A 25,671-nucleotide genomic window follows, 5' to 3' on the forward strand; every position below is an offset into this window, starting at 1 on the left:
GTCAATGAATGCATTCACTTCCATGTAGAAAAGGGGCTTTAATCTCTCACAATCATTAAAGTTTATTTTACTCTCAAATGCTAACTTGGTATAAAAACCATGACAATACTTAATTACAAACTGTAATTTAATTTTCCAGATGTCTGTGTCAGATCTGTACCTTTGTGCCGCTCCTCTTTACTCTTAGTGTGTCCAACTTTGGACAATTTCTTTTTTGCTTTAACCGAGTCATTTAGGGATAAATCCTCCATAAAGTTCACCAAGGACACCCCCTCTGGCTCCTCTCTCACCACAGACACCTTCCATTTCTCAGCACTGGCCACAGATATTTTCTGCACGGCTTCCCTTCTCCTGTGTTCTTCCTCACGTTTCCTAAACACAAAGAAATTCAGATAAAGTATCAAATGTTTACAGATCTGCTTTCAAACTAAGTTTGTGCCATGAACACAAATCACACATCTACCATACACACACATATATTTTGTTTTTGACTTGCTCAAGTTTGCCATAGTAAAGCGGACATCTGTATGAGCATTTGGCACAATTTTTATGCCAGATGCCCTTCCTGACTACATGGAGAAAGCAAGACCTACTCTGCATAACATCTGAGATCTAAGGGGACCAGAATAGAAAGTTTCCACCCCATCTTCGTATATATAGAGTTAAAAAATGTTGTTAACCATCTGCTTAACAGAACCGTACTGTAGGAGCTAACCATACCGGCCAAAAACCGTATGATAAGTGGAACAGTGCATTACATCAGCCTCACATTTCCTTCTAATTAAGGCTACAATCTTGCCTGTTCCTGACAAATTTGTACTTTTTCTCTTTTAAATGCCTTCGTTTTACAGCAACCTCAATTTGTTGTTTTGTGGTGTTTGTTTCCAAACACAATGTGCAATTCACATTTTGCCCATTAATGAAAAATGTTCTTTTTTAAAGAAATACCTTGGTTTAACAATACAAACAAAACAACAAAAACGACCAACGAAGATTAAAGTTAGTGTCTCTCCACTACTTTGATCTATTTCACGTGCAGGAAGTATGGTTAGTTCTAAGGCTAAAACAGATGGTTATTCACTCACGGCCATGGAAGAATCTTTTGAAGAAGTGACAAAATAAGGTTGGACAAAGAATGAGTACTTTTGACCAAACATGGGGAAAGTGGCATTAAGTAAGTAATTTTTATGTATTCTCCTTAAATTGTTTGCTCTCCTGTGAGGCCCTGAGGATGACATAAGAGGGTTCAGTGGGAAAGTCCATGGCCAAATACGTAGTCAACCAAGGAATGTACACAATTTCAGAAAAATTCATTAGATAGTTTGTAAGAAAATCAGCAGACAGTTTTTTTTTAAAACCATTCTGAGGGTTCATGAGGTCACTTAAAATGACCCTTACCAAAAAATAGTACTGATAAGTATATAAAAACTAAACTAGAAGTATACTTGAAACATACTTGCATATACTACTTTTTGGTAAGGGGATTCAAGGTCAGTGAAGATCTTTGTGTAGGTTGACACGGATTCTAGGAATCTACATGCAGAATTATTGAAAAAGGAGTTTTCCAGTAATAAATTCAGATGGATGCCAAATGCCATTGTGACATTTTCAGATCTCTCCAGAGATGTTCAACTGGATTCAGGTCTGTGCTCTGGCTGGGCCACTCAAGGACATTCACACAGTTGTCCTGAAGCCACTCCTTTGATATCTTTGTTGTGTGCTTAGGGTCATTGTCCTGCTAAAAGATGAACTGTCGCTCCAGTCTGAGGCCAAGAGCGCTCTGGAGCAGGTCTCCATCCAGGATGTCTCTGTACATGGCTGCATTCATCTTTCCCTCAATCCTGACTAGTCTCCCAGTTCCTGCCACTGAAAGACATCCCCACAGCATGATGCTGCCACCACCATGCTTCACTGTAGGGATGGTGCCTGGTTTAGCTCCAAACATGACGCCTGCATTCACGCCAAAGAGTTCAGTCGTTGTCTCATCAGACCACAGAATTTTGTTTCTCATGGTCTGAGAGTCCTTCAGGTGCCTTTTGGCAGATTCCAGGTGGGCTGCCATGTGCCTTTTACTAAGGAGTGGCTTCTGTCTGGCCACTCTACCATACAGGCCTGATTGGTGAATTGCTGCAGAGATAGTTGTCCTTCTGGAAGGTTCTCCTCTCTCCACAGAGGAATGTAGGAGCTCTGACAGAGTGACCATCAGGTTCTTGGTCACCTCCCTGACTAAGCCCCTTCTTCCTCAATCACTCAGTTTAGATGGGCTGCCAGGTCTAGATAGAGTCCTGGTGGATCTGAACTTCGTCCATTTAAGGATGATGGAGGCTGCTGTGCTCATTGGAGCCTTCAAAGCAGCAAAACTGTTTCTGGGCCCTTCCCCAGATTTGTGTATAGAGACAATCCTGTCTCTGATGTCTACAGACAATTCCTTTGACTTCATGCTTGGTTTGTCCTCTGACATGCACTGTCAACTGTGGGACCTTATATGTAGACAGGTGTGTGTCTTTCCAAATCATGTCAAATAACTGAATTTACCCCAGGTGGACTCCAATTAAGCTGTAGAAACATCTCAAGGATCATCAGTGCAAACAAGATCCACCTGGGCTCAATTTTTAGCTTCATGGCAAAGGCTGTGAATACATATGTACATGTGATTTGTATTTATTTATTTATTAAATTTTCAATAAATCTGCAAAAAAAAAAAAAAAAAAAAAAAAAAACTTTTTTCACATTGTCATTATGGAGTATTGTGTGTAGACGTTTGAGGGATGAATAAGGCTGTAACATAACAAAATGTGGAAAAAGTGAAGCGCTGTGGATACTTTCTGGAGGCACTGCATGTGGAAAGCACAACCTGATTGAGAGTTAAAAAGGTTTTATCAGCACATTTATGTCATGCCATCCTCAGAAAGAGATTTTAGGTGTATTTTGGGTAAAAAAAAAAAAAAGTGTTAATGTTTGTTGTTAATGTGTTGCGTGACTGCAGCTGTGTTTTTAGTTTAACCACAGTGACAACACTCACAGAGACAATGTAAAACTGCTCTTTGCTCGCTGTGTCTCACCACAGCACTGTGAGACATTCAAACACACAGCCTTCCCCTCCTGTAGACAGGACATAGAGGAACAGACATTCTAAAAATTTATTTTTTAACATTTTGATCACTGTAAATTTTATATCTTGCATCCAGCCTTGATTTTGCTTCAGCACGAATGTTGCCTTTTAGCAGCCCAATTGATGTAAATCTGTCACTGTGCCGCTGTGGCTTAGTGGCTAGCACTAATGCCTCACAGCAAGAAGGTCATGGGATCGCTTCCCGTCTTTTCTATGTAGAGTTTGCTTGTTCTCTCCGTGTCTGCATGAGTTCTCTCCGGGTGCTCTAGCTTCCTCCCACATCCAAAAACATGCAGGTTAAGTGAACTGGAAACTTTAAATTGACTGTAGGAGTGTGTGCGAGTGTGAATGTTTGTTTCTCTATATGTGGCACTGTGACAGACTGGTGTCCTGTCCGGGGTGTACCCTGCCTCACGCCCTGTGCCTGCTGGGATTGGCTCCGGCCCCCTGTGACCCTTATTTGGAGTAAGCGGACATAGAAAATGGATGGGAATACATATTGCCTGTAGGCAGCCTCCCAAAGAATGTTAATGCACAATTTGAGAAAAAGATTTTTTGTTTTCACAGATTTGCATCAATAAATAGAAAAAACATCACCCTGCAACAGACTGGTGTCCTGTCCAGGGTACCCTGCCTCATGCCCTATGACTGCTGGGATAGGCTCCAATACCCCCCACACCTTGACCCTTGACTACAGTAAGCAGAAAAAGAAAATGAATGAATGAATGAAATCAGAAAATGTGAAAAACTACATAGTTTTGAACTTCTTGGGGGCCCACAGGGATTCAATCAGAAAGTCCAACTTACCACGAGCATGCAGTCTCCCAAGGATTGTTTATATCCAATTTCAGAAAATTCCAGGAACAGATTTTCTGCAATAAACTGAATGTAGGGAAAAATGGCAATTTTTCTTGCTTTTTAAGGGGGCTCTCCGAACCCTTCAAACAAATATTTGTATTTTCGATTGATTTCTTTTGTCTGTAGGCAGCCTCCCATAGAATCTTTATGTAAAAATTAGAGGAAAAGTTTTTCTTTAATAAACTGAACAGTGTGAAGTGTGGAAATTTATTTATTTTTTGCAGTTCTTGGGGGCCACAGGGATTCAATCAGGAAGTCCAACTTACCATGACCAGACAGTCCCCTGAGAATTGTCTGTACCAAATTTCAGAAAAACTGGAAAAAAAAAAATCATTGGACGGGATCTCTCAAAAATTCTTGAAAGGGTAGTTGTAAAACAGCTAACTGATCATCTGCAGAGGAATGGTCTATTTGAAGAGTTTCAGTCAGGTTTTAGAATTCATCATAGTACAGAAACACCTCAGTGCTGCTTTTGATACTGTTGACCATAAAATTTTATTACAGAGATTAGAGCATGCCATAGGCATTAAAGGCACTGCGCTGCAGTGGTTTGAATCATATTTGTCTAATAGATTACAATTTGTTCATGTAAATGGGGAATCTTCTTCACAGACTAAAGTTAATTATGGAGTTCCACAAGGTTCTGTGCTAGGACCAATTTTATTCACTTTATACATGCTTCCCTTAGGTAGTATTATTAGACGGTATTGCTTAAATTTTCATTGTTACGCAGATGATACCCAGCTTTATCTATCCATGAAGCCAGAGGACACACACCAATTAGCTAAACTGCAGGATTGTCTTACAGACATAAAGACATGGATGACCTCTAATTTCCTGCTTTTAAACTCAGATAAAACTGAAGTTATTGTACTTGGCCCCACAAATCTTAGAAACATGGTGTCTAACCAGATCCTTACTCTGGATGGCATTACCCTGACCTCTAGTAATACTGTGAGAAATCTTGGAGTCATTTTTGATCAGGATATGTCATTCAAAGCGCATATTAAACAAATATGTAGGACTGCTTTTTTGCATTTACGCAATATCTCTAAAATCAGAAAGGTCTTGTCTCAGAGTGATGCTGAAAAACTAATTCATGCATTTATTTCCTCTAGGCTGGACTATTGTAATTCATTATTATCAGGTTGTCCTAAAAGTTCCCTAAAAAGCCTTCAGTTAATTCAAAATGCTGCAGCTAGAGTACTGACGGAGACTAGAAGGAGAGAGCATATCTCACCCATATTGGCCTCTCTTCATTGGCTTCCTGTTAATTCTAGAATAGAATTTAAAATTCTTCTTCTTACTTATAAGGTTTTGAATAATCAGGTCCCATCTTATCTTAGGGACCTCGTAGTACCATATCACCCCAATAGAGCGCTTCGCTCTCAGACTGCAGGCTTACTTGTAGTTCCTAGGGTTTGTAAGAGTAGAATGGGAGGCAGAGCCTTCAGCTTTCAGGCTCCTCTCCTGTGGAACCAGCTCCCAATTCAGATCAGGGAGACAGACACCCTCTCTACTTTTAAGATTAGGCTTAAAACTTTCCTTTTTGCTAAAGCTTATAGTTAGGGCTGGATCAGGTGACCCTGAACCATCCCTTAGTTATGCTGCTATAGACGTAGACTGCTGGGGGGTTCCCATGATGCACTGTTTCTTTCTCTTTTTGCTCTGTATGCACCACTCTGCATTTAATCATTAGTGATCGATCTCTGCTCCCCTCCACAGCATGTCTTTTTCCTGGTTCTCTCCCTCAGCCCCAACCAGTCCCAGCAGAGGACTGCCCCTCCCTGAGCCTGGTTCTGCTGGAGGTTTCTTCCTGTTAAAAGGGAGTTTTTCCTTCCCACTGTAGCCAAGTGCTTGCTCACAGGGGGTCATTTTGACCGTTGGGGTTTTACATAATTATTGTATGGCCTTGCCTTACAATATAAAGCGCCTTGGGGCAACTGTTTGTTGTGATTTGGCGCTATATAAAAAAATTGATTGATTGATTGATTGATATTGCCCCCAGAGCATCGCACAAAACACATCGTGCACCGCTCATTGTGCACAGCTCATTGCATATCGCACAAGAATCTTGATGGCATTAATCCTGTGGACCTTCATGCAAAGGTCTAAACATAGATGAAATTCCAACCTTGAAAAGCCAAGAAACAAAGGCTGATGGCAAACGAAGTCCCTCCTGAAAAACACTGTTTGGTTGTTTAAGGTCGACTAAAGGCGAGGCTTTAAGTAAATAACAAAAGGGGAAGAAGCTGAAGAAGAGAGACAAGGGGAAGATGTATGTGTGTGCATGGATGACAGAAGGAAAGATAGATATGGAGCAAGTGTGACTCTTCACGTGTGGCTTAGGATGAGAAGAAGACAAAGTAGACAGAAGCGGGAATGACAGACAAACACAAAGCATGTAATTGTAAGGGATGTTGATGAGCGCTTGAAAACATGAGCAAGAGAAATCAATGACATGGTCATTTTATGTGTGTGTGTGTGTGTGTGTGTGGTCTGCATGCTTATATGAACACATGTGCTTGTCTCACTTGGCAGCATCCTTGCGCAGCTGCTCATGCCTCATGAGCAGCTGCTTTCTCTCTCTGAAGGCCTTGCGGACGGTGTAGCCCTTGTATACAGCCTGGATGGAGGCGGCGGCAATGTCCTGGATAGCTGCTATCGACAGAGCGCCATGCTCCAACATGAACTGAGTCACCTCGCTGTGCTCTCCCAGCAGAGCGTAGTCCAGAGGTGTGTACCTGTGTGATATAAAGCCAGCATCCTTCAGAAATCTGTTTACCGTAGTCCATCGCATATGACTTGCCTCTCTTCTCACCTCTCTTCAGTGTGCTCCATGTGATTGGGGAAGGCGCTGCAGCCCAGCAACAGTTTGACTGCATCCAGGTAACCATTGTTGCATGACCAGTGCAGAGCAGTTCGTCCCTGTGCACCACAATAAAAAACAGCCTAATCACTGTCATGTTTGTTCGTACATGTATGATGGAATTGGTGCACATCATAGTAGTTTTTCTTAACCTCCTTATCCTGAATGTTTGCATCAGCATTGTTCTCCATGAGAACAGCCATGCAGGTAATGTAGCCACCATAAGCAGCACACTGCAGTGGTGTCCGTCCTGCCTGATCCTGCCAAAAAATAACCAAATAAACAAGGTGACAGAATTAAAGCAACTCAATAAATTCCACAAATGCAAGGAAATTTGCCCTTTTAATTACACTGATATGGTATGTACGCAGTCCTGGAATGGGCAGGAAGGTCAATACTGTTCTTTGCACTGACAGTAGGGCTGCCACGACTAGTGGACTAGACACGACTACGTCGACTATTGAAACCGTTGACAGCTAATTTAGTAGTAGACAAGTCATTTGCTTGGAATCTTGAACCAATAAAGCAGTGCTTTGATCATCTGCTTCGTTGGATCTTTGCTTCGCTGCTCTTCAGAAGCAGCAACTTCACTTCTTATCCCCTCTCAAAGCCATTAAAATATGTCAATCGTGAGTCACTTTTGCGTGGATTAATGTGACTAACTGGGACTCCTGTCTTGTTGCGAGAAAGAAACGAGAATCGTCCTTTGTTCGTTGCTCCAAACACTGTGCCGCCGAGTCAAGTTAGAAAGATAGAGTCCGCTCGGAATTAATAACTTCAAAGCAAATCGCCGTTTAAAATCAAATGACACCTCTTTCCAAATGTAATACAAACAATAAACTGCAATCGATTACGAAAATTCTTTTGAGCAGCATCTCCTGTCTTCTAGAAGGACTGCTCATCAGTAAAATCAGATGATCTGATGGGATTGGTGAACACCCACAGACTGTTGTTTCTATTGTTTCTACAGGGAAGAACAGCTAAAGTAAGATCGTGTGTGTATCATTATCCAAACATCACCTAAACAGAATTTTTAGTGATAATTTAAAATTTGCCAACAGAACAAATATCTTTTTCCTTCTTTTTTGGCTATTATCTCCAGCTCATGAAATTTTGGACAAAACTAATCACAAACCAATTTGCATGAATCTGTGTCAAACATACAAGATACAGGTGTTGCGCTCTCTGAATTTCCCTTCTTATGATTTAATTTTATTTAATGAAAGAAATTTTCACAACCTGCCCAGCATACAGTCTAAAAATGGCCAGGTTAAGACAAAGCTAACATACTTATAAACTCTTGACATTTTCAACAAATAAAAACTCACTTCTTCCTTGGTTTACCCTGTAAACCTGCAAGAGATTTATTTAATATTAGTTTAAGTTTTATATCAGTATAACAGTTTTGGCAAAACTGTTCTGTTTATGCACTTAATTAGGATTGAGGATGCTGTATGTTTACTAAGAAGCAATGGATCAATTAATGAAAATGAAACCTGACTGCATTAATTAAAAAACTAATTATGTGATATTATATGTATTATCAAACCTGTACATTGGGACTTATTCCATTCTCCATTAGAATCTGGCAAACTTCAGCATTTCCTCCCAGAGCTGCCCAGTGCAGTGCTGTGTGACCATCCACATCCACCAGGTCCACCCGTGCAGAACCTTTATGCATTACATTTACATTTCAGGCAAAGCAATTACTTGACACAGACACCAATCAGCCACAGCATTGTGACTACCTGCCTAATTTTGTGTAGGCCCCCCTTTGTGCCACCAAAACAGCCCTGACCCATCAAGGCATGGACTCCACTAGACCTTTGTATCAGAACAAACCCTAACGGTTTTTTTTTTTTTTTTTTTTTTAGCAATCTGAGCTACAGTAGCTCTTCTGTTAGATCTGGCCACATGGGCCAGCCTTCACCACCATGTGCATCAATAGGCCTTGATGCTCCATGACCCTGTTGTTGGTTCACGTGTTTGCCTTCCTTGAACCAGTTTTGGTAGGTACAGACCACTACAAACCAGAAATATCTCACAAGGGCCGCAGCTTTGGAGATGTTCTGTCCTAGTCATTGAGCCATCACAATTTTGCTACTGTCAAACTCACTTAAATCTTTGTGTGTCCCCATTTTTTTCTTGCTTCTAATACATCAATTTTGAGGGCAAATTGTTAAATTGCTGCCCAATATATCCCATCCACTGACAGGTGTCACTGTAACGGGATAATCAATGTTATTCACTTCACCTGTCAGTGGTTGCAATATCATGGCTGATCAGTGTGTACATAATGGTATACAGTAAATACAATAATCTGAAACTCCTCGATCGTCACACTTTCTGTGACTACTATCAGGTAGCAACACATATGAAGAACACAGATGTCTTGGACGTGGTTAAAATGAGCAGTTCTGTTTCTAAATAAGGCCATTTGTAATTTTTGTTTATATATATATATATATATACACACTCCTTATACCTACCTTTGATGAGGGTAAGTATGACGTCCCTGTGTCCCATCTCACAAGCACGAAAAAGTGGTGTGTGCTTCATGACATCCAGCGAGTCAACCATCGCTCCTCTCTCCAGCAGCAGCTTCACTGTGCTCACATGGCCCGACAGAGAGGCTGCATGCAGTGCTGTGAACAACCAAACACAAGCAATCAAATGAGTATACAAGCTCCAGAATCTAAGCAGGCAATAATCGCCCCCAGGACAACTGCTCCTCCTTCGCCTGCCACTTCTTTGTTCAATCATCCCCTTGACAGCAGGGACTTTTTGGGCTGTGCCTAATGCCTGGTCAATGAAGGGTTAAACAGACACAGATTTAATGAGGGGGGGTACACTTAAACCTCCTCTAGCCAACTCTCTCTCTTCTACTCTCCAGGCACCCCAGATGGGGGAGACTCGAGTCAAGTGCACTGAAGTGATCTGGGCCCCAGTCAGCTCCACTGCCCTTAACACCGGCCCATTAGCATGACTCAACCATTGCATGTTGTGCATGCATAAACAATGACTGCCTGAGTGAGCAGAAGGCCTATCACCATGGTGATTATATGTCCAAACAGCCCCAGCAGTCAGAGTGCAGCAGTGTGATCAACATATATGCAGACGAGTCAAAGGACAGTGCCGTTGGCGGTGTGACTGTTCAGAGAGTTCAAAGTAATTTTGCTGACGCCATCATGTCCCTCTCTTTGTTTTCCTCTCCCCTCTTTCTCTCTCAAACACCTTTCGGGGGAATGCCTCCATGATATCATCATCTGAAAAGAAGCACCAGGCCAGTTTCAAAAGAACCAGAACCATGAAGCACTGGAATTGTATAATGCCCCACCAGCTAGGCATCCTAGAACATTGATAAAAGTGAAACAGAGCATATGCATATTTCAAAAAACAACTCTAAACTGTATTCAGCAAATGTACCTCCTTAGGGTACCTTTGGAGGAAGTAAGAAGTGCTTATAATGTATTAAGTATATATTATAACATATTAGGGTGGAACAGCAACAAATTTGCTCTCAATCCTCCTTATTTTGATATTACAATTAAAAATAAGATAAAACTTTATTGAGCTCACAGAGGAGAAATTCACATGTTACGTCAGCTCTTAAAAAACACACAAGATGGGTGCAAGTAGAGGAAAATGGTCATCAAACAGCGTGTGCAAGGATAAGCAATAATAATAATCCTTGTAACAATACAATAAAATAAGAAAATGAGGTAGAAATAGAATATGTATGTATGTATATATACACACACACACACACACATATATATATATATATATATATATATATATATATATATATATATATATATATATATACATATATATATATATATATATGCATATACATACACACATACATACCTATATATATATATATATATATATATGCATATACATACACACATACATACCTATATATATATATATACATACCTATATATATATATATATATATATATGCATATACATACACACATACATACCTATATATATATATACATACCTATATATATATATATATATATATATATATATATATATATATATATATATATATATATATATATATATATGTACGTACATATATAAGTACATATGAATATATATGAGTATAAACATGATTGGGATTGAAAAAGAGATAGGAGCATCTTATTTACAATATGTGAAGTGGAATTTAGATGTGATAAGGTGACAGTGCAGGGATTTGTAAATGAGTTGTTATTGCACATAATTTGTGGACATATTAATATTGCACGTGATTTGTGGACATATTATTGCATGTGGTTATTTCACAGTGTTACTGTACAGTCTGACAGCAGCAGGGAGGAACGACCTGCGGTATCGTTCCTTCCTGCACTGAGGGTGCCTCAGCCTGTCACTGAACGAGCTGTTCAGCTCCACTGCAGTCCGGTGCAGAGGGTGAGAGGAGTTGTCCATGATGAATTTGAACTTGGCTAAGACCCTCCTCTCAGCTACCTCCTCCAGAGAGTCCAGAGGACAGCCCAGGACAGAGCTGGACTTCCTGACCAGCTTTTGTGACCTCTGAATTTCATCCCTGCTTTTGCAGATGACGTGGTTCTGTCGGTTTCATCAGACAGTGCACCTCCGATGTGCATTGTGCAGGTTTGAGGCAGAGAGTGAAGTGACTAGGATGAAGCTCAGCACCTCCAAATCTGAGGCCATGGCCCTCTTTTGGAAAAGGGTGGATTGTCTCCCCTGGGTCATGACAGAGGTACTGCCCCAAGTGGAGGAGTTTAAGTATCTTGGGGCCTTGTTTATGAATGGAAAGCATCAGACTGTTAGACAGATTGTAGCTGCGTCTGACGTTTTACAGACATTGTACCGGACCGTCGTGGTGAAAAAGGAGCTGAGCCAGAAGGCTAGACTCTAGATTTACCAGTCCATTTACGCTCCTGTCCTCATCTATGGTCATAAACTGGGTAATTTGGGATTGCATACATGGACAGGTTGAGAGACTTGAATATCCAGGAGGGATTTAGAGTAAAGGTGCTACTTCTTCAAATTGAGAGGGCCCAGATGAGGTGATTCACACATCTGCTGAGGATGGGCCCTGGTCGTCTCCCTCGAGAGCTCTTCCAGGAACGTCCACCTGGTATGAGGCCCTGGGGTAGAACCAGGACACACTGGTGGAATTATATTTCACAGCATGCTTTGGGATCACCTCATGATCCCCCAGGAAGAGATAGACTCAAGACTTCAGAAGTGTGGTATAGAGAAGGATTTTCTTTCACCAAAACATCAAATCTAGACTTGCATCTCAGATGTACCTTCTGGCAAATTGTGGCTGAACTTTCAGGTCTTCTTTTTAAGAAAATCCTCCTCTATACCAGTTCATCATGACACTGTATAACTGATACAAAATACAAAACATGCACTATGCACAATCACAGCCACAGAAGCCTACAACTTCTTCTGGGTTATCTAGGTGTCTTCTTCTTGCACAGTCACTCAGTTTTTGAGAACTGTCTACCATAACTGTTTACCATAGAGTGCCATACTGTTTGTATTTCTTCATTATTGATGTAAATAAAGTCCAAGAAATATTCAGTGACTTGGAAATGTTCATGTATCCATCCTCTGACTTGTCTGAAAAAAACTGGCAATAAAAGTGATTATTTACAGGTATTATACCAAACTGTTCCATTACTTAGGCAACCCATCATCTTGGCGTTTATTTTTTCATTAATTTATATCAAGTTGTAGAGATTTTCTTTCAGTTTGAGTTTAAGAAAGGTCATTTTAGAAATTTTTAGTATTCCAATAGTTTTGGAGGGCACTGTACATTGTCATTGTTAAAATACTTCAGTCCTTTAGGAGTGTAAACATGAAGTTGCCCCTTCCTGTTACACCCCTGAACACACTGAACCTCTAATCGCACGCAGACATCATTCAGCTTCTTTACTTTTACTGAAAATTTGTCCAAATGGTGGAAACATCTATACTGTCACACCACCATTTTTGATTGCCTGGTTTTCTTAATAAATAAAGGCCAGTGAGGGATGGTGCATATCCTGAACATGCACATAACAGTGTACTTTAAGAGCATGTCAACAGTTTCACAATATCAACAATAGTCATTACAAGCTATAGGAGGAGGAGTCAGAGTAAAAACTGTGACAATAAATCATCTTTGGGCATCACTGATCTATTGCTACTCACCCATGCCTCCATATTTGTCGGCCATATTGATGTCAATGTGTGGGGTGAGGGCCAGCATGGTGCGGATAACATCATCACTGCCCTTCCCAGCAGCCCACATGAATGCCGTCCGACCCTCCAGGTCAGGTTCATCCTTCACTGACGGATGGGACAGAAACACACCCACTGTCTCCTACACATGGACACACAGAAGCACCTTAATAACCTCACACAGGTGCAGACATGATGCTCAAAATGAAAAAGAGCAAGACAAATACAGTATATGCTGAACCAACAAAGTTGTGCTTCAGAAAAGCTGCAGAATTAGGACCAGGTGTGTGACTCACAGCGTTGTTGCTCTGTGCACCATAGTGCAGCGGTGTCGCTCCTTGGCTGTCTGAGGGAATAGTGCCTGAAGTGTTCCTCTCCAACAGCAGGTGCACAATTTTGGCATGGCCTGACAAGACATTTACACACACACACACACACACACACACACACACACACACACACACACACACACACACACACACACACACACACACACACACACACACATGCACCACAGTGGGGAATGATAACATGAATGTGAGACTGAGATGTATGATAATGGAAACAGGCAACATGTAACTTTGTCCTGCAATTAGCAAGTTTAGCATTAATGAGGTCAGTCTGTGAGTAGGCAGGGATGACGGCCAACCAGTTAAGTGCCCTTGTTTCAAGTGTGGAGACTCCTGGTTTAAGGCCACCCATGCCCATTCTCCATGGAGTTGTGTCAGGAAGGGCATTTGGAGTAAAACTTCAGCCAAATCAACATTGTGGCAACCCCAAGTGACACAAGGAAGAAACCGAAGGGACTAAGTAACTGGGGTCAGTCTGTGAGTCAGGTAGTGGACCCACAAAAGTTGCGTAAGTGACATAAAAAATATTGCCTATGGCAAAGCAGAGTATTGTTTTCATTGGTGTGTGTGTCTATCAGTCTATAGACAGGATAACTCAAAAATGGCTGAACAGATTTCCTTCAAGCTGGTTGGAGCCATAACTTGGACAGATATTTCAATCAATCAATCAATCAATCAATTTTATATAGCGCCAAATCACAACAAACAGTTGCCCCAAGGCGCCTTATATTGTAAGGCAAGGCCATACAATAATTACGGAAAAACCCCAACGGTCAAAACGACCCCCTGTGAGCAAGCACTTGGCAACAGTGGGAAGGAAAAACTCCCTTTTAGCAGGAAGAAACCTCCAGCAGAACCAGGCTCAGGGAGGGGCAGTCTTCTGCTGGGACTGGTTGGGGCTGAGGGAGAGAACCAGGAAAAAGACATGCTGTGGAGGGGAGCAGAGATCAATCACTAATGATTAAATGCAGAGTGGTGCATACAGAGCAAAAAGAGAAAGAAACACTCAGTGCATCATGGGAACCCCCCAGCAGTCTAAGTCTATAGCAGCATAACTAAGGGATGGTTCAGGGTCACCCGATCCAGCCCTAACTATAAGCTTTAGCAAAAAGGAAAGTTTTAAGCCTAATCTTAAAAGTAGAGAGGGTGTCTGTCTCCCTGATCCGAATTGGGAGCTGGTTCCACAGGAGAGGAGCCTGAAAGCTGAAGGCTCTGCCTCCCATTCTACTCTTACAAACCCTAGGAACTACAAGTAAGCCTGCAGTCTGAGAGCGAAGCGCTCTATTGGGGTGATATGGTACTATGAGGTCCCTAAGATAAGATGGGACCTGATTATTCAAAACCTTATAAGTAAGAAGAAGAATTTTAAATTCTCTTCTAGAATTAACAGGAAGCCAATGAAGAGAGGCCAATATGGGTGAGATATGCTCTCTCCTTCTAGTCCCCGTCAGTACTCTAGCTGCAGCATTTTGAATTAACTGAAGGCTTTTCAGGGAACTTTTAGGACAACCTGATAATAATAAATTACAATAGTCCAGCCTAGAGGAAATAAATGCATGAATTAGTTTTTCAGCATCACTCTGAGACAAGACCTTTCTAATTTTAGAGATATTGCGTAAATGCAAAAAAGCAGTCTTACATATTTGTTTAATATGCGCTTTGAATGACATATCCTGATCAAAAATGACTCCAAGATTTCTCACAGTATTACTAGAGGTCAGGGTAATGCCATCCAGAGTAAGGATCTGGTTAGACACCATGTTTCTAAGATTTGTGGGGCCAAGTACAATAACTTCAGTTTTATCTGAGTTTAAAAGCAGGAAATTAGAGGTCATCCATGTCTTTATGTCTGTAAGACAATCCTGCAGTTTAGCTAATTGGTGTGTGTCCTCTGGCTTCATGGATAGATAAAGCTGGGTATCATCTGCGTAACAATGAAAATTTAAGCAATACCGTCTAATAATACTGCCTAAGGGAAGCATGTGTAAAGTGAATAAAATTGGTCCTAGCACAGAACCTTGTGGAACTCCATAATTAACTTTAGTCTGTGAAGAAGATTCCCCATTTACATGAACAAATTGTAATCTATTAGACAAATATGATTCAAACCACCGCAGCGCAGTGCCTTTAATACCTATGGCATGCTGTAATCTCTGTAATAAAATTTTATGGTCAACAGTATCAAAAGCAGCACTGAGGTCTAACAGAACAAGCACAGAGATGAGTCCACTGTCCGAGGCCATAAGAAGATCATTTGTAACCTTCACTAATGCTGTTTCTGTACTATGATGAATTCTAAAACCTGACTGAAACTCTTCAAATAGACCATTCCTCTGCAGATGATCAGTTAGCTGTTTTACAACTACCCTTTCAAGAATTTTTGAGAGAAAAGGAAGGTTGGAGATTGGCCTATAATTAGCTAAGATAGCTGGGTCAAGTGATGGCTTTTTAAGTAATGGTTTAATTACTGCCACCTTAAAAGCCTGTGGTACATAGCCAACTAACAAAGATAGATTGATCATATTTAAGATCGAAGCATTAAATAATGGTAGGGCTTCCTTGAGCATCCTGGTAGGAATGGGGTCTAATAAACATGTTGATGGTTTGGATGAAGTAACTAATGAAAATAACTCAGACAGAACAATCGGAGAGAAAGAGTCTAACCAAATACCGGCATCACTGAAAGCAGCCAAAGATAACGATACGTCTACGTGTCTAGATGGCACCCTGCTTCCATTAATCACACATCAGACACAGCCGGTGACCTTGGTTGTGTCTGGAAATCACAGGGAGGAGATCGTGTTCCATGTAACACCTTCTACCTCCCGAGTGATTTTGGGATTTCCATGGATGGTGAAGCACAATTCCCGGATAGATTGGCCGTCCGGGGTTGTGACGCAGTGGAGCGAAACATGCCACCGGGAGTGTTTAGGATCCTCGGTTCCTCCCGGCACGACGGCTAATGAGGAGGTTAAAGTCCCCCCCAATCTATCGGCGGTGCCAAAGGAGTACCACGATCTTGCTGACGTTTTCAGCAAAGATCTGGCGCTCACTCTTCCCCCGCACCGACCGTACGATTGTGCCATCGATTTGGTCCCGGGCGCTGAGTACCCGTCCAGTAGGTTGTACAACCTCTCACGTCTGGAACGCGAATCAATGGAGACCTACATCCGGGACTCTTTAGCTGCCTGGCTGATCCGGAACTCCACCTCCCCGATGGGTGCTGGTTTCTTTTTTGTGGGCAAAAAGGACGGCGGACTCCATCCATGCATTTTACTTTTTTACCTTTTTACTTTTTTTAACTTTTTTACTGTGCTCCAACGCCTAAGGAAGACCTCTAACGGTCGAAACATCGCGACGGAGCACTTTTATCAGCTAACTTTCATTAGCGTTGGCAAGCTAACTAGCTTGCTAACGCTTTCGTTTTTATTTTTTTATTTTATTTTTTATTTTATTTTAGCACCGTTGTCGTGCGTTGCCTGTGCTGCTTCATGGCCTGTTTGGTGCCTTGATTGGGGCACTCCTTCTGCTGAATCACCTCTGGATTATTTGCACATTATTCACTTTGTGTGTTTTTGGGAATCCGCTAGCTTAGTGCAGCTACTAGCTCTTAGCCGATTTAGCATGGCGGCTTCTCCTGTCTCTCCCGTACTTTTCTGCTCTGGGTGTGAAATGTTTAGTTATTCCTCGGCCTCCTTTAGCAGTAACGGTACTTGTAATAAGTGCAGCTTATTCGTAGCTTTGGAGGCCAGGCTGGGCGAATTGGAGGCTCGGCTCCGCACCGTGGAAAATTCTACAGCTAGCCAGGTCCCTGTAGTCGGTGCGGACCAAGGTAGCTTAGCCGCCGCTAGTTCCCCCCTGGCAGATCCCGGGCAGTCGGGAAAGCAGGCTGACTGGGTGACTGTGAGGAGGAAGCGTAGCCCTAAACAGAAGCCCCGTGTACACCGTCAACCCGTTCACATCTCTAACCGTTTTTCCCCACTCGACGATACACTCGCCGAGGATCAAACTCTGTTATTGGCGACTCTGTTTTGAGAAATGTGAAGTTAGCGACACCAGCAACCATTGTCAATTGTCTTCCGGGGGCCAGAGCAGGCGACATCGAAGGACATTTGAAATTGCTGGCTAAGGCTAAGCGTAAATTTGGTAAGATTGTAATTCACGTCGGCAGTAATGACACTCGGTTACGCCAATCGGAGGTCACTAAAATTAACATTAAATCGGTGTGTAACTTTGCAAAAACAATGTCGGACTCTGTTGTTTTCTCTGGGCCCCTCCCCAATCAGACCGGGAGTGATATGTTTAGCCGCATGTTCTCCTTGAATTGCTGGCTGTCTGAGTGGTGTCCAAAAAATGAGGTGGGCTTCATAGATAATTGGCAAAGCTTCTGGGGAAAACCTGGTCTTGTTAGGAGAGACGGCATCCATCCCACTTTAGAGGGAGCAGCTCTCATTTCTAGAAATCTGGCCAATTTTTTTGGATCCTCCAAACTGTGACTGTCTAGCGTTGGGACCAGGAGGCAGAGCTGTGGTCTTATACACCTCTCTGCAGCTTCTCTCCCCCTGCCATCCCCTCATTACCCCATCCCCGTAGAGACGGTGCCTGCTCCCAGACCACCAATAACCAGCAAAAATCTATTTAAGCATAAAAATTCAAAAAGAAAAAATAATATAGCACCTTCAATTGCACCACAGACTAAAACAGTTAAATGTGGTCTATTAAACATTAGGTCTCTCTCTTCTAAGTCCTTGTTGGTAAATGATATAATAATTGATCAACGTATTGATTTATTCTGCCTAACAGAAACCTGGTTACAGCAGGATGAATATGTTAGTTTAAATGAGTCAACACCCCCGAGTCACACTAACTGTCAGAATGCTCGTAGCACGGGCCGGGGTGGAGGATTAGCAGCAATCTTCCATTCCAGCCTATTAATTAATCAAAAACCTAGACAGAGCTTTAATTCATTTGAAAGCTTGTCTCTTAGTCTTGTCCATCCAAATTGGAAGTCCCAAAAACCAGTTTTATTTGTTATTATCTATCGTCCACCTGGTCGTTACTGTGAGTTTCTCTGTGAATTTTCAGACCTTTTGTCTGACTTAGTGCTTAGCTCAGATAAGATAATTATAGTGGGCGATTTTAACATCCACACAGATGCTGAGAATGACAGCCTCAACACTGCATTTAATCTATTATTAGACTCTATCGGCTTTGCTCAAAAAGTAAATGAGTCCACCCACCACTTTAATCATATTTTAGATCTTGTTCTGACTTATGGTATGGAAATAGAAGACTTAACAGTATTCCCTGAAAACTCCCTTCTGTCTGATCATTTTTTAATAACATTTACATTTACCCTGTTGGACTACCCTGCAGTGGGGAATAAGTTTCATTACACTAGAAGTCTTTCAGAAAGCGCTGTAACTAGGTTTAAGGATATGTTCTCTAATGTCATATACCAACACAGAGCAGAGTAGCTACCTAAACTCTGTAAGGGAGTTAGAGTATCTCGTCAATAGTTTTACATCCTCATTGAAGACAACTTTGGATGCTGTAGCTCCTCTGAAAAAGAGAGCTTTAAATCAGAAGTGTCTGACTCCGTGGTATAACTCACAAACTCGTAGCTTAAAGCAGATAACCCGTAAGTTGGAGAGGAAATGGCGTCTCACTAATTTAGAAGATCTTCACTTAGCCTGGAAAAAGAGTTTGTTGGTCTATAAAAAAGCCCTCCGTAAAGCTAGGACATCTTTCTACTCATCACTAATTGAAGAAAATAAGAACAACCCCAGGTTTCTTTTCAGCACTGTAGCCAGGCTGACAAAGAGTCAGAGCTCTATTGAGCTGAGTATTCCATTAACTTTAACTAGTAATGACTTCATGACTTTCTTTGCTAACAAAATTTTGACTATTAGAGAAAAAATTACTCATAACCATCCCAAAGATGTATCGTTATCTTTGGCTGCTTTCAGTGATGCCGGTATTTGGTTAGACTCTTTCTCTCCGATTGTTCTGTCTGAGTTATTTTCATTAGTTACTTCATCCAAACCATCAACATGTTTATTAGACCCCATTCCTGCCAGGCTGCTCAAGGAAGTCCTACCATTATTTAATGCTTCAATCTTAAATATGATCAATCTATCTTTGTTAGTTGGTTATGTACCACAGGCCTTTAAGGTGGCAGTAATTAAACCATTACTTAAAAAGCCATCACTTGACCCAGCTATCTTAGCTAATTATAGGCCAATCTCCAACCTTCCTTTTCTCTCAAAGATTCTTGAGAGGGTAGTTGTAAAACAGCTAACTGATCACCTGCAGAGGAATGGTCTATTTGAAGAGTTTCAGTCAGGTTTTAGAATTCATCATAGTACAGAAACAGCATTAGTGAAGGTTACAAATGATCTTCTTATGGCTTCGGACAGTGGACTTATCTCTGTGCTTGTTCTGTTGGACCTCAGTGCTGCTTTTGATACTGTTGACCATAAAATTTTATTACAGAGATTAGAGCATGTCATAGGTATTAAGGGTACTGCGCTGCGGTGGTTTGAATCATATTTGTCTAATAGATTACAGTTTGTTCATGTAAATGGGGAATCTTCTTCACAGACTAAAGTTAATTATGGAGTTCCACAAGGTTCTGTGCTAGGACCAATTTTATTCACTTTATACATGCTTCCCTTAGGCAGTATTATTAGACGGTATTGCTTAAATTTTCATTGTTACGCAGATGATACCCAGCTTTATCTATCCATGAAGCCAGAGGATACACACCAATTGGCTAAACTGCAGGATTGTCTTACAGACATAAAGACATGGATGACCTCTAATTTCCTGCTTTTAAACTCAGATAAAACTGAAGTTATTGTACTTGGCCCCACAAATCTTAGAAGCATGGTGTCTAACCAGATCGTTACTCTGGATGGCATTTCCCTGATCTCTAGTAATACTGTGAGAAATCTTGGAGTCATTTTTGATCAGGATATGTCATTCAAAGCGCATATTAAACAAATATGTAGGACTGCCTTTTTGCATTTACGCAATATCTCTAAAATCAGAAAGGTCTTGTCTCAGAGTGATGCTGAAAAACTAATTCATGCATTTATTTCCTCTAGGCTGGACTATTGTAATTCATTATTATCAGGTTGTCCTAAAAGTTCCCTAAAAAGCCTTCAGTTGGTTCAGAATGCTGCAGCTAGAGTACTGACGGGGACTAGCAGGAGAGAGCATATCTCACCCGTGTTGGCCTCTCTTCATTGGCTTCCTGTTAATTCTAGAATAGAATTTAAAATTCTTCTTCTTACTTATAAGGTTTTGAATAATCAGGTCCCATCTTATCTTAGGGACCTCGTAGTACCATATTACCCCATTAGAGCGCTTCGCTCTCAGACTGCGGGCTTACTTGTGGTTCCTAGGGTTTGTAAGAGTAGAATGGGAGGCAGAGCCTTCAGCTTTCAGGCTCCTCTCCTGTGGAACCAGCTCCCAATTCAGATCAGGGAGACAGATACCCTCTCTACTTTTAAGATTAGGCTTAAAACTTTCCTTTTCGCTAAGGCTTATAGTTAGGGCTGGATCGGGTGACCCTGGACCATCCCTTGGTTATGTTGCTTTAGACGTAGACTGTGGGGGGGTTCCCATGATGCACTGTTTCTTTCTCTTTTTGCTCCGTATGCATCACTCTGCATTTAATCATTAGTGATCGATCTCTGCCCCCCTTCTCGGCATGTCTTTTTCCTGGTTCTTTCCCTCAGCCCCAACCAGTCTCAGCAGAAGACTGCCCCTCCCTGAGCCTGGTTCTGCTGGAGGTTTCTTCCTGTTAAAAGGGAGTTTTTCCTTCCCACTGTGGCCAAGTGCTTGCTCATAGGGGGTCGTTTTGACCGTTGGGGTTTTTCATAATTATTGTATGGCCTTGCCTTACAATATGGAGCGCCTTGGGACAACTGTTTGTTGTGATTTGGCGCTATATAAGAAAAAAGTTGATTGATTGATTGATTGATGCATTGATTACAGAGGGCTGAACGAGATCATGGTTCGCAACCGATACCCGTTACCTCTGTTGGATTCAGTGTTCACGCCCCTGCATGGAGCCCAAATTTTCACTAAATTGGATCTTAGAAACGCGTACCACCTGGTTCGGATCCGGAAGGGAGACGAATGGAAGACGGCATTCAACACCCCGTTAGGTCACTTTGAATACCTGGTCATGCCGTTCGGCCTCACTAACGCCCCCGCGACGTTCCAAGCTTTGGTAAATGACGTCTTGCGGGACTTCCTGCATCGGTTCGTCTTCGTATATCTGGACGATATACTCATCTTTTCCCCGGACCCTGAGACCCATGTCCAGCATGTACGTCAGGTCCTACAGCGGTTGTTGGAGAACCGGCTGTTTGTGAAGGGCGAGAAGTGCGAGTTCCACCGCACTTCTTTGTCCTTCCTGGGGTTCATCATCTCCTCCAACTCCGTCGCCCCTGATCCGGCCAAGGTTGCGGTGGTGAGAGATTGGCCCCAACCAACAAGCCGCAGGAAATTGCAGCAGTTCCTCGGCTTTGCAAATTTCTACAGGAGGTTCATTAAAGGCTACAGTCAGGTAGTTAGCCCCCTGACTGCCCTGACCTCCACCAAGGTCCCCTTCACCTGGTCGGATCGGTGCGAAGCCACGTTCCAGGAGTTGAAACGCCGGTTCTCGACTGCACCAGTTCTGGTGCAGCCTGATCCTGATCGCCAGTACATAGTGGAAGTGGACGCCTCTGACTCAGGGATAGGAGCCGTGCTGTCCCAGAGCGTGGAGGCTGATAAGGTTCTCCATCCTTGTGCCTATTTTTCCCGCAGGTTGACCCCAGCTGAACGGAACTATGACGTCGGCAATCGGGAGCTCCTCGCGGTGAAGGAGGCTCTTGAAGAGTGGAGACACCTGCTGGAGGGGGCGTCGTTGCCTTTCACGGTTTTCACGGACCATCGGAACCTGAAGTACATCCGGACCGCCAAGCGGCTGAACCCCAGGCAAGCCCGCTGGTCTCTGTTCTTCGGGCGCTTTGACTTCCGGATCACGTACCGCCCCGGGACCAAAAACCAACAATCGGATGCATTGTCCCGGGTGCACGAAGAAGAAGCCAAAGCGGGGCTGTCGAACCCCATCGAGACCATCATCCCCGAGTCCACTGTCGTGGCCTGCTTCACCTGGGACGTGGAGAAGACCGTCCGGGAGGCCCCGGCGAGGAGCCCGGACCCGGGGACCGGCCCCAAGAACAGAATGTACGTCCCACCAGAGGCAAGAGCTGCCGTATTGGACTTCTGTCACGGGTCCAAGCTCTCCTGTCATCCCGGAGTGCGTAGGACCGTGGCAGTAGTCCAGCAGCGCTTCTGGTGGGCGTCCCTGGAAACCGACGTCCGGGACTACGTCCAGGCCTGTACCATCTGCGCCAGGGGCAAGGCAGACCATCGGAGGACTTCGGGACTCCTCCAACCCCTGCCGGTGCCTCATCGCCCCTGGTCTCACATCGGCCTGGACTTCATCACGGGCCTCCCGCCGTCCCAGGGCAACACCGTCATCCTCACGATAGTGGACCGGTTCTCCAAGGCGGCCCACTTCGTGGCCCTCCCGAAGCTCCCGACGGCCCAGGAGACGGCAGACCTCCTGGTCCACCACGTCATGTGGCTGCATGGGATACCATCGGACATAGTATCAGATCGTGGTCCCCAGTTCTCTTCGCAGGTGTGGAAGAGTTTCTGTAAGGAGCTGGGGGCCACCGTGAGTCTCTCGTCCGGGTACCACCCCCAGACAAACGGCCAGGCAGAGCGGGCTAACCAGGAGTTGGAACAGGCCCTTCGCTGCGTCACCTCCGCGCGCCCGGCGGCCTGGAGTCACCATCTGGCCTGGATCGAGTATGCCCATAACAGCCAAGTCTCGTCTGCTACCGGCTTCTCTCCTTTTGAGGCATGTTTGGGGTACCAGCCCCCATTGTTCCCGCTGGTGGAGGGAGAGGTCGGTGTGCCCTCGGTCCAGGCCCACCTCAGGAGGTGCCGCCGGGTGTGGCGGACCGCCCGCTCTGCCCTGTTAAAGGCCCGGACGAGGGCCAAGACCCATGCGGACCGCCGGCGTTCCCCGGCCCCCACATACCAGCCCAGGCAGGAGGTGTGGCTCTCGACCAAGGACATCCCTCTTTGTGTTGACTCCCCAAAGCTGAAAGACAGGTTCATCGGTCCGTTTCGTGTCCTCAAGGTCATCAACCCGGCCGCAGTGAAGCTCTAACTCCCGGCTTCACTGCGGATTCACTCGGTTTTTCATGTGTCCCGTCTGAAGCCACACCACACCTCGCCCCTCTGTGCTCCGGGACCTACGCCGCCTCCTGCCCGGCTCATTGACGGGGAGCCTGCCTGGACAGTCCGCAGGCTCCTGGACGTCCGTCGTAAGGGCCGGGGGTTCCAATATCTGGTGGACTGGGAGGGGTATGGACCTGAAGAACGCTCCTGGGTGAAGAGGAGCTTCATCCTGGACCCGGCCCTCCTGGCCGATTTCTACACGAGACATCCGGACAAGCCTGGTCGGAAGCCAGGAGGCGCCCATTGAGGGGGGGGTCCTGTTATGTGGGCTGCTGAAGAGGAGGTACTGCTGGCCCACCACCACCAGATGGCGCCCTGCTTGGAGTGCGGGCTCCAAGCACGAGAGGGCGCCAGACCCAGAAGAAGTGACAGCTGTCATTCATCCTCTGCACCAGCTGTCACTCGTTCATCATCATCATCACCATAAAGGCTCGACTGCAACTCCACCTCCTCGCTGAGAAATCGACTACTGAAGAGGTAATTTCTCTGCTAACACATACGTTGTGTAATAAGCTGAACTTCTGTTGCAGCCATTTTCCTGGTGGTTTTCCTTGTCTGTGGGATTGGCGTTTGGTGTGACAGCGACGGCTTCGCCTCACACTCCAAACCAGATAAGTGGTTAACCAGGAGCTGCATGAGTGTGTGATTGGAGGTGGAGGTGCTCCCTCCTAACTGTGTACAGACTGTGGATTACTGAGTGTGCGGACTCACACTCATTCATCTTGTCTCTGCTTTCTGCCAGCAGTACCAGGGTCGACAGCCGAAGACAGGGGCCACCTGGGGACTCGGGACTTGGCGGCTCCGGTGTTCTTCAGACCGTTGGTGGTGGAAGCCGTGTGGGACGCGGCTTCTCTCTCGTCGGGGGTCTTCTATCTTCGAGCCTGCCCACACGTCACCTGGTGTCAATTGACTTTGCAATTCCTGTGTATTTAGTTGTGTATTATCACAACATTAAATTGTTACCTTTTTGGCTTATTCATTGTCCGTTCATTTGCGCCCCCTGTTGTGGGTCCGTGCTACGACACCTTCCCAACACTCCCGGTCCGATTGGGGTGATATTTAAAGGTGATTAGATTTTGGAGGACTTAAGTTAAAGGTCAAGGTCAAGGAAAACATGGTCTGAAAAACACCTTTTTATATATATCTCAACAACAAGGAAGCCCAGATGGATCAAACTTAATGGGAATATTACTTGAATAGATACCTAGAAATCATGAAATTTTGAAGTAGTTTGGTCAAAGGTCAGGGCCAAGAAAACAGTCCGAAAACGCTTTTTTTTGTATATCCCAACAACCAATAAGCCTATATGGATGAACTAATGCATATATTGAACATCAAAATATTTGTGATTGACTGGTATGAATGATGTCACAATAAAGTCATACATAAGTCATATGATGAAATAATACAAACTCAAAAACGCTATTGCAGATATACTGTATGTATATTTACTTGTACATTTATATCACAGTGTGTGCAGTGTTTAGGCTATGATGTCTTTTATCACCTCTGAAATTTTGGGCTCTGATAGATACAGGTGAGGACATGTTGATATCTTTAAATGTGCATAAGGAACGTAACAAAAATAAATGAATACTAGAAGCACTCAGAGAGTGCAAACCTCCGCTAAGGCCATGGGGTCACTGACGCCATAACATCTACATGCTGTGGAATCACTGAACCTAAAAAAGTCTAACAATGATGTTTGCTCAGTAGTAAAAAAAGTTTCATCTGCTGTGACTGGATAGCATGTATCCTTAGCGCTTGGCATCACAGTTTATTGCAACTTGCACCTTTCCCAGAAGCTACTGTCATCTGAGCACTGATATTGATATTGCATGTGCTTATAGATAAAAACAAATAAGAGACAAAATTCAATTTATTATTCAACTAAACTGCGAATATATGAATTTTTTAACATTTATGAAATACTTTTCTAAACAAGG

At 43.5% G+C, this 25,671-nt stretch overlaps 1 protein-coding gene across 6 annotated transcripts in view; it reads right to left on the reverse strand.

The window, feature by feature from the left end:
- The window catches only part of invs (inversin), a 93,993-nt gene that overhangs the window by 15,230 nt on the left and 53,092 nt on the right, over positions 1 to 25,671 (reverse strand). For 3 of the 6 annotated variants that reach the window (XM_034174889.1, XM_034174885.1, XM_034174891.1), the window contains exons 8-15: positions 13,358 to 13,467; positions 13,032 to 13,203; positions 9,329 to 9,484; positions 8,389 to 8,510; positions 6,992 to 7,099; positions 6,792 to 6,898; positions 6,505 to 6,714; positions 161 to 372 (exon numbers count right to left, since the gene is read on the reverse strand). In XM_034174889.1, coding sequence (XP_034030780.1) covers positions 161 to 372; positions 6,505 to 6,714; positions 6,792 to 6,898; positions 6,992 to 7,099; positions 8,389 to 8,510; positions 9,329 to 9,484; positions 13,032 to 13,203; positions 13,358 to 13,467 — 1,197 coding nt within the window. Of the gene's footprint in view, positions 1 to 160; positions 373 to 6,504; positions 6,715 to 6,791; positions 6,899 to 6,991; positions 7,100 to 8,388; positions 8,511 to 9,328; positions 9,490 to 13,031; positions 13,204 to 13,357; positions 13,468 to 25,671 lie in introns of all 6 variants that reach the window. The other 3 variants (XM_034174887.1, XM_034174886.1, XM_034174890.1) reach the window with 2 other exon arrangements.

Source organism: Thalassophryne amazonica, chromosome 7, assembly GCF_902500255.1.
Source record: "Thalassophryne amazonica chromosome 7, fThaAma1.1, whole genome shotgun sequence".
NCBI lineage: Eukaryota > Metazoa > Chordata > Actinopteri > Batrachoidiformes > Batrachoididae > Thalassophryne > Thalassophryne amazonica.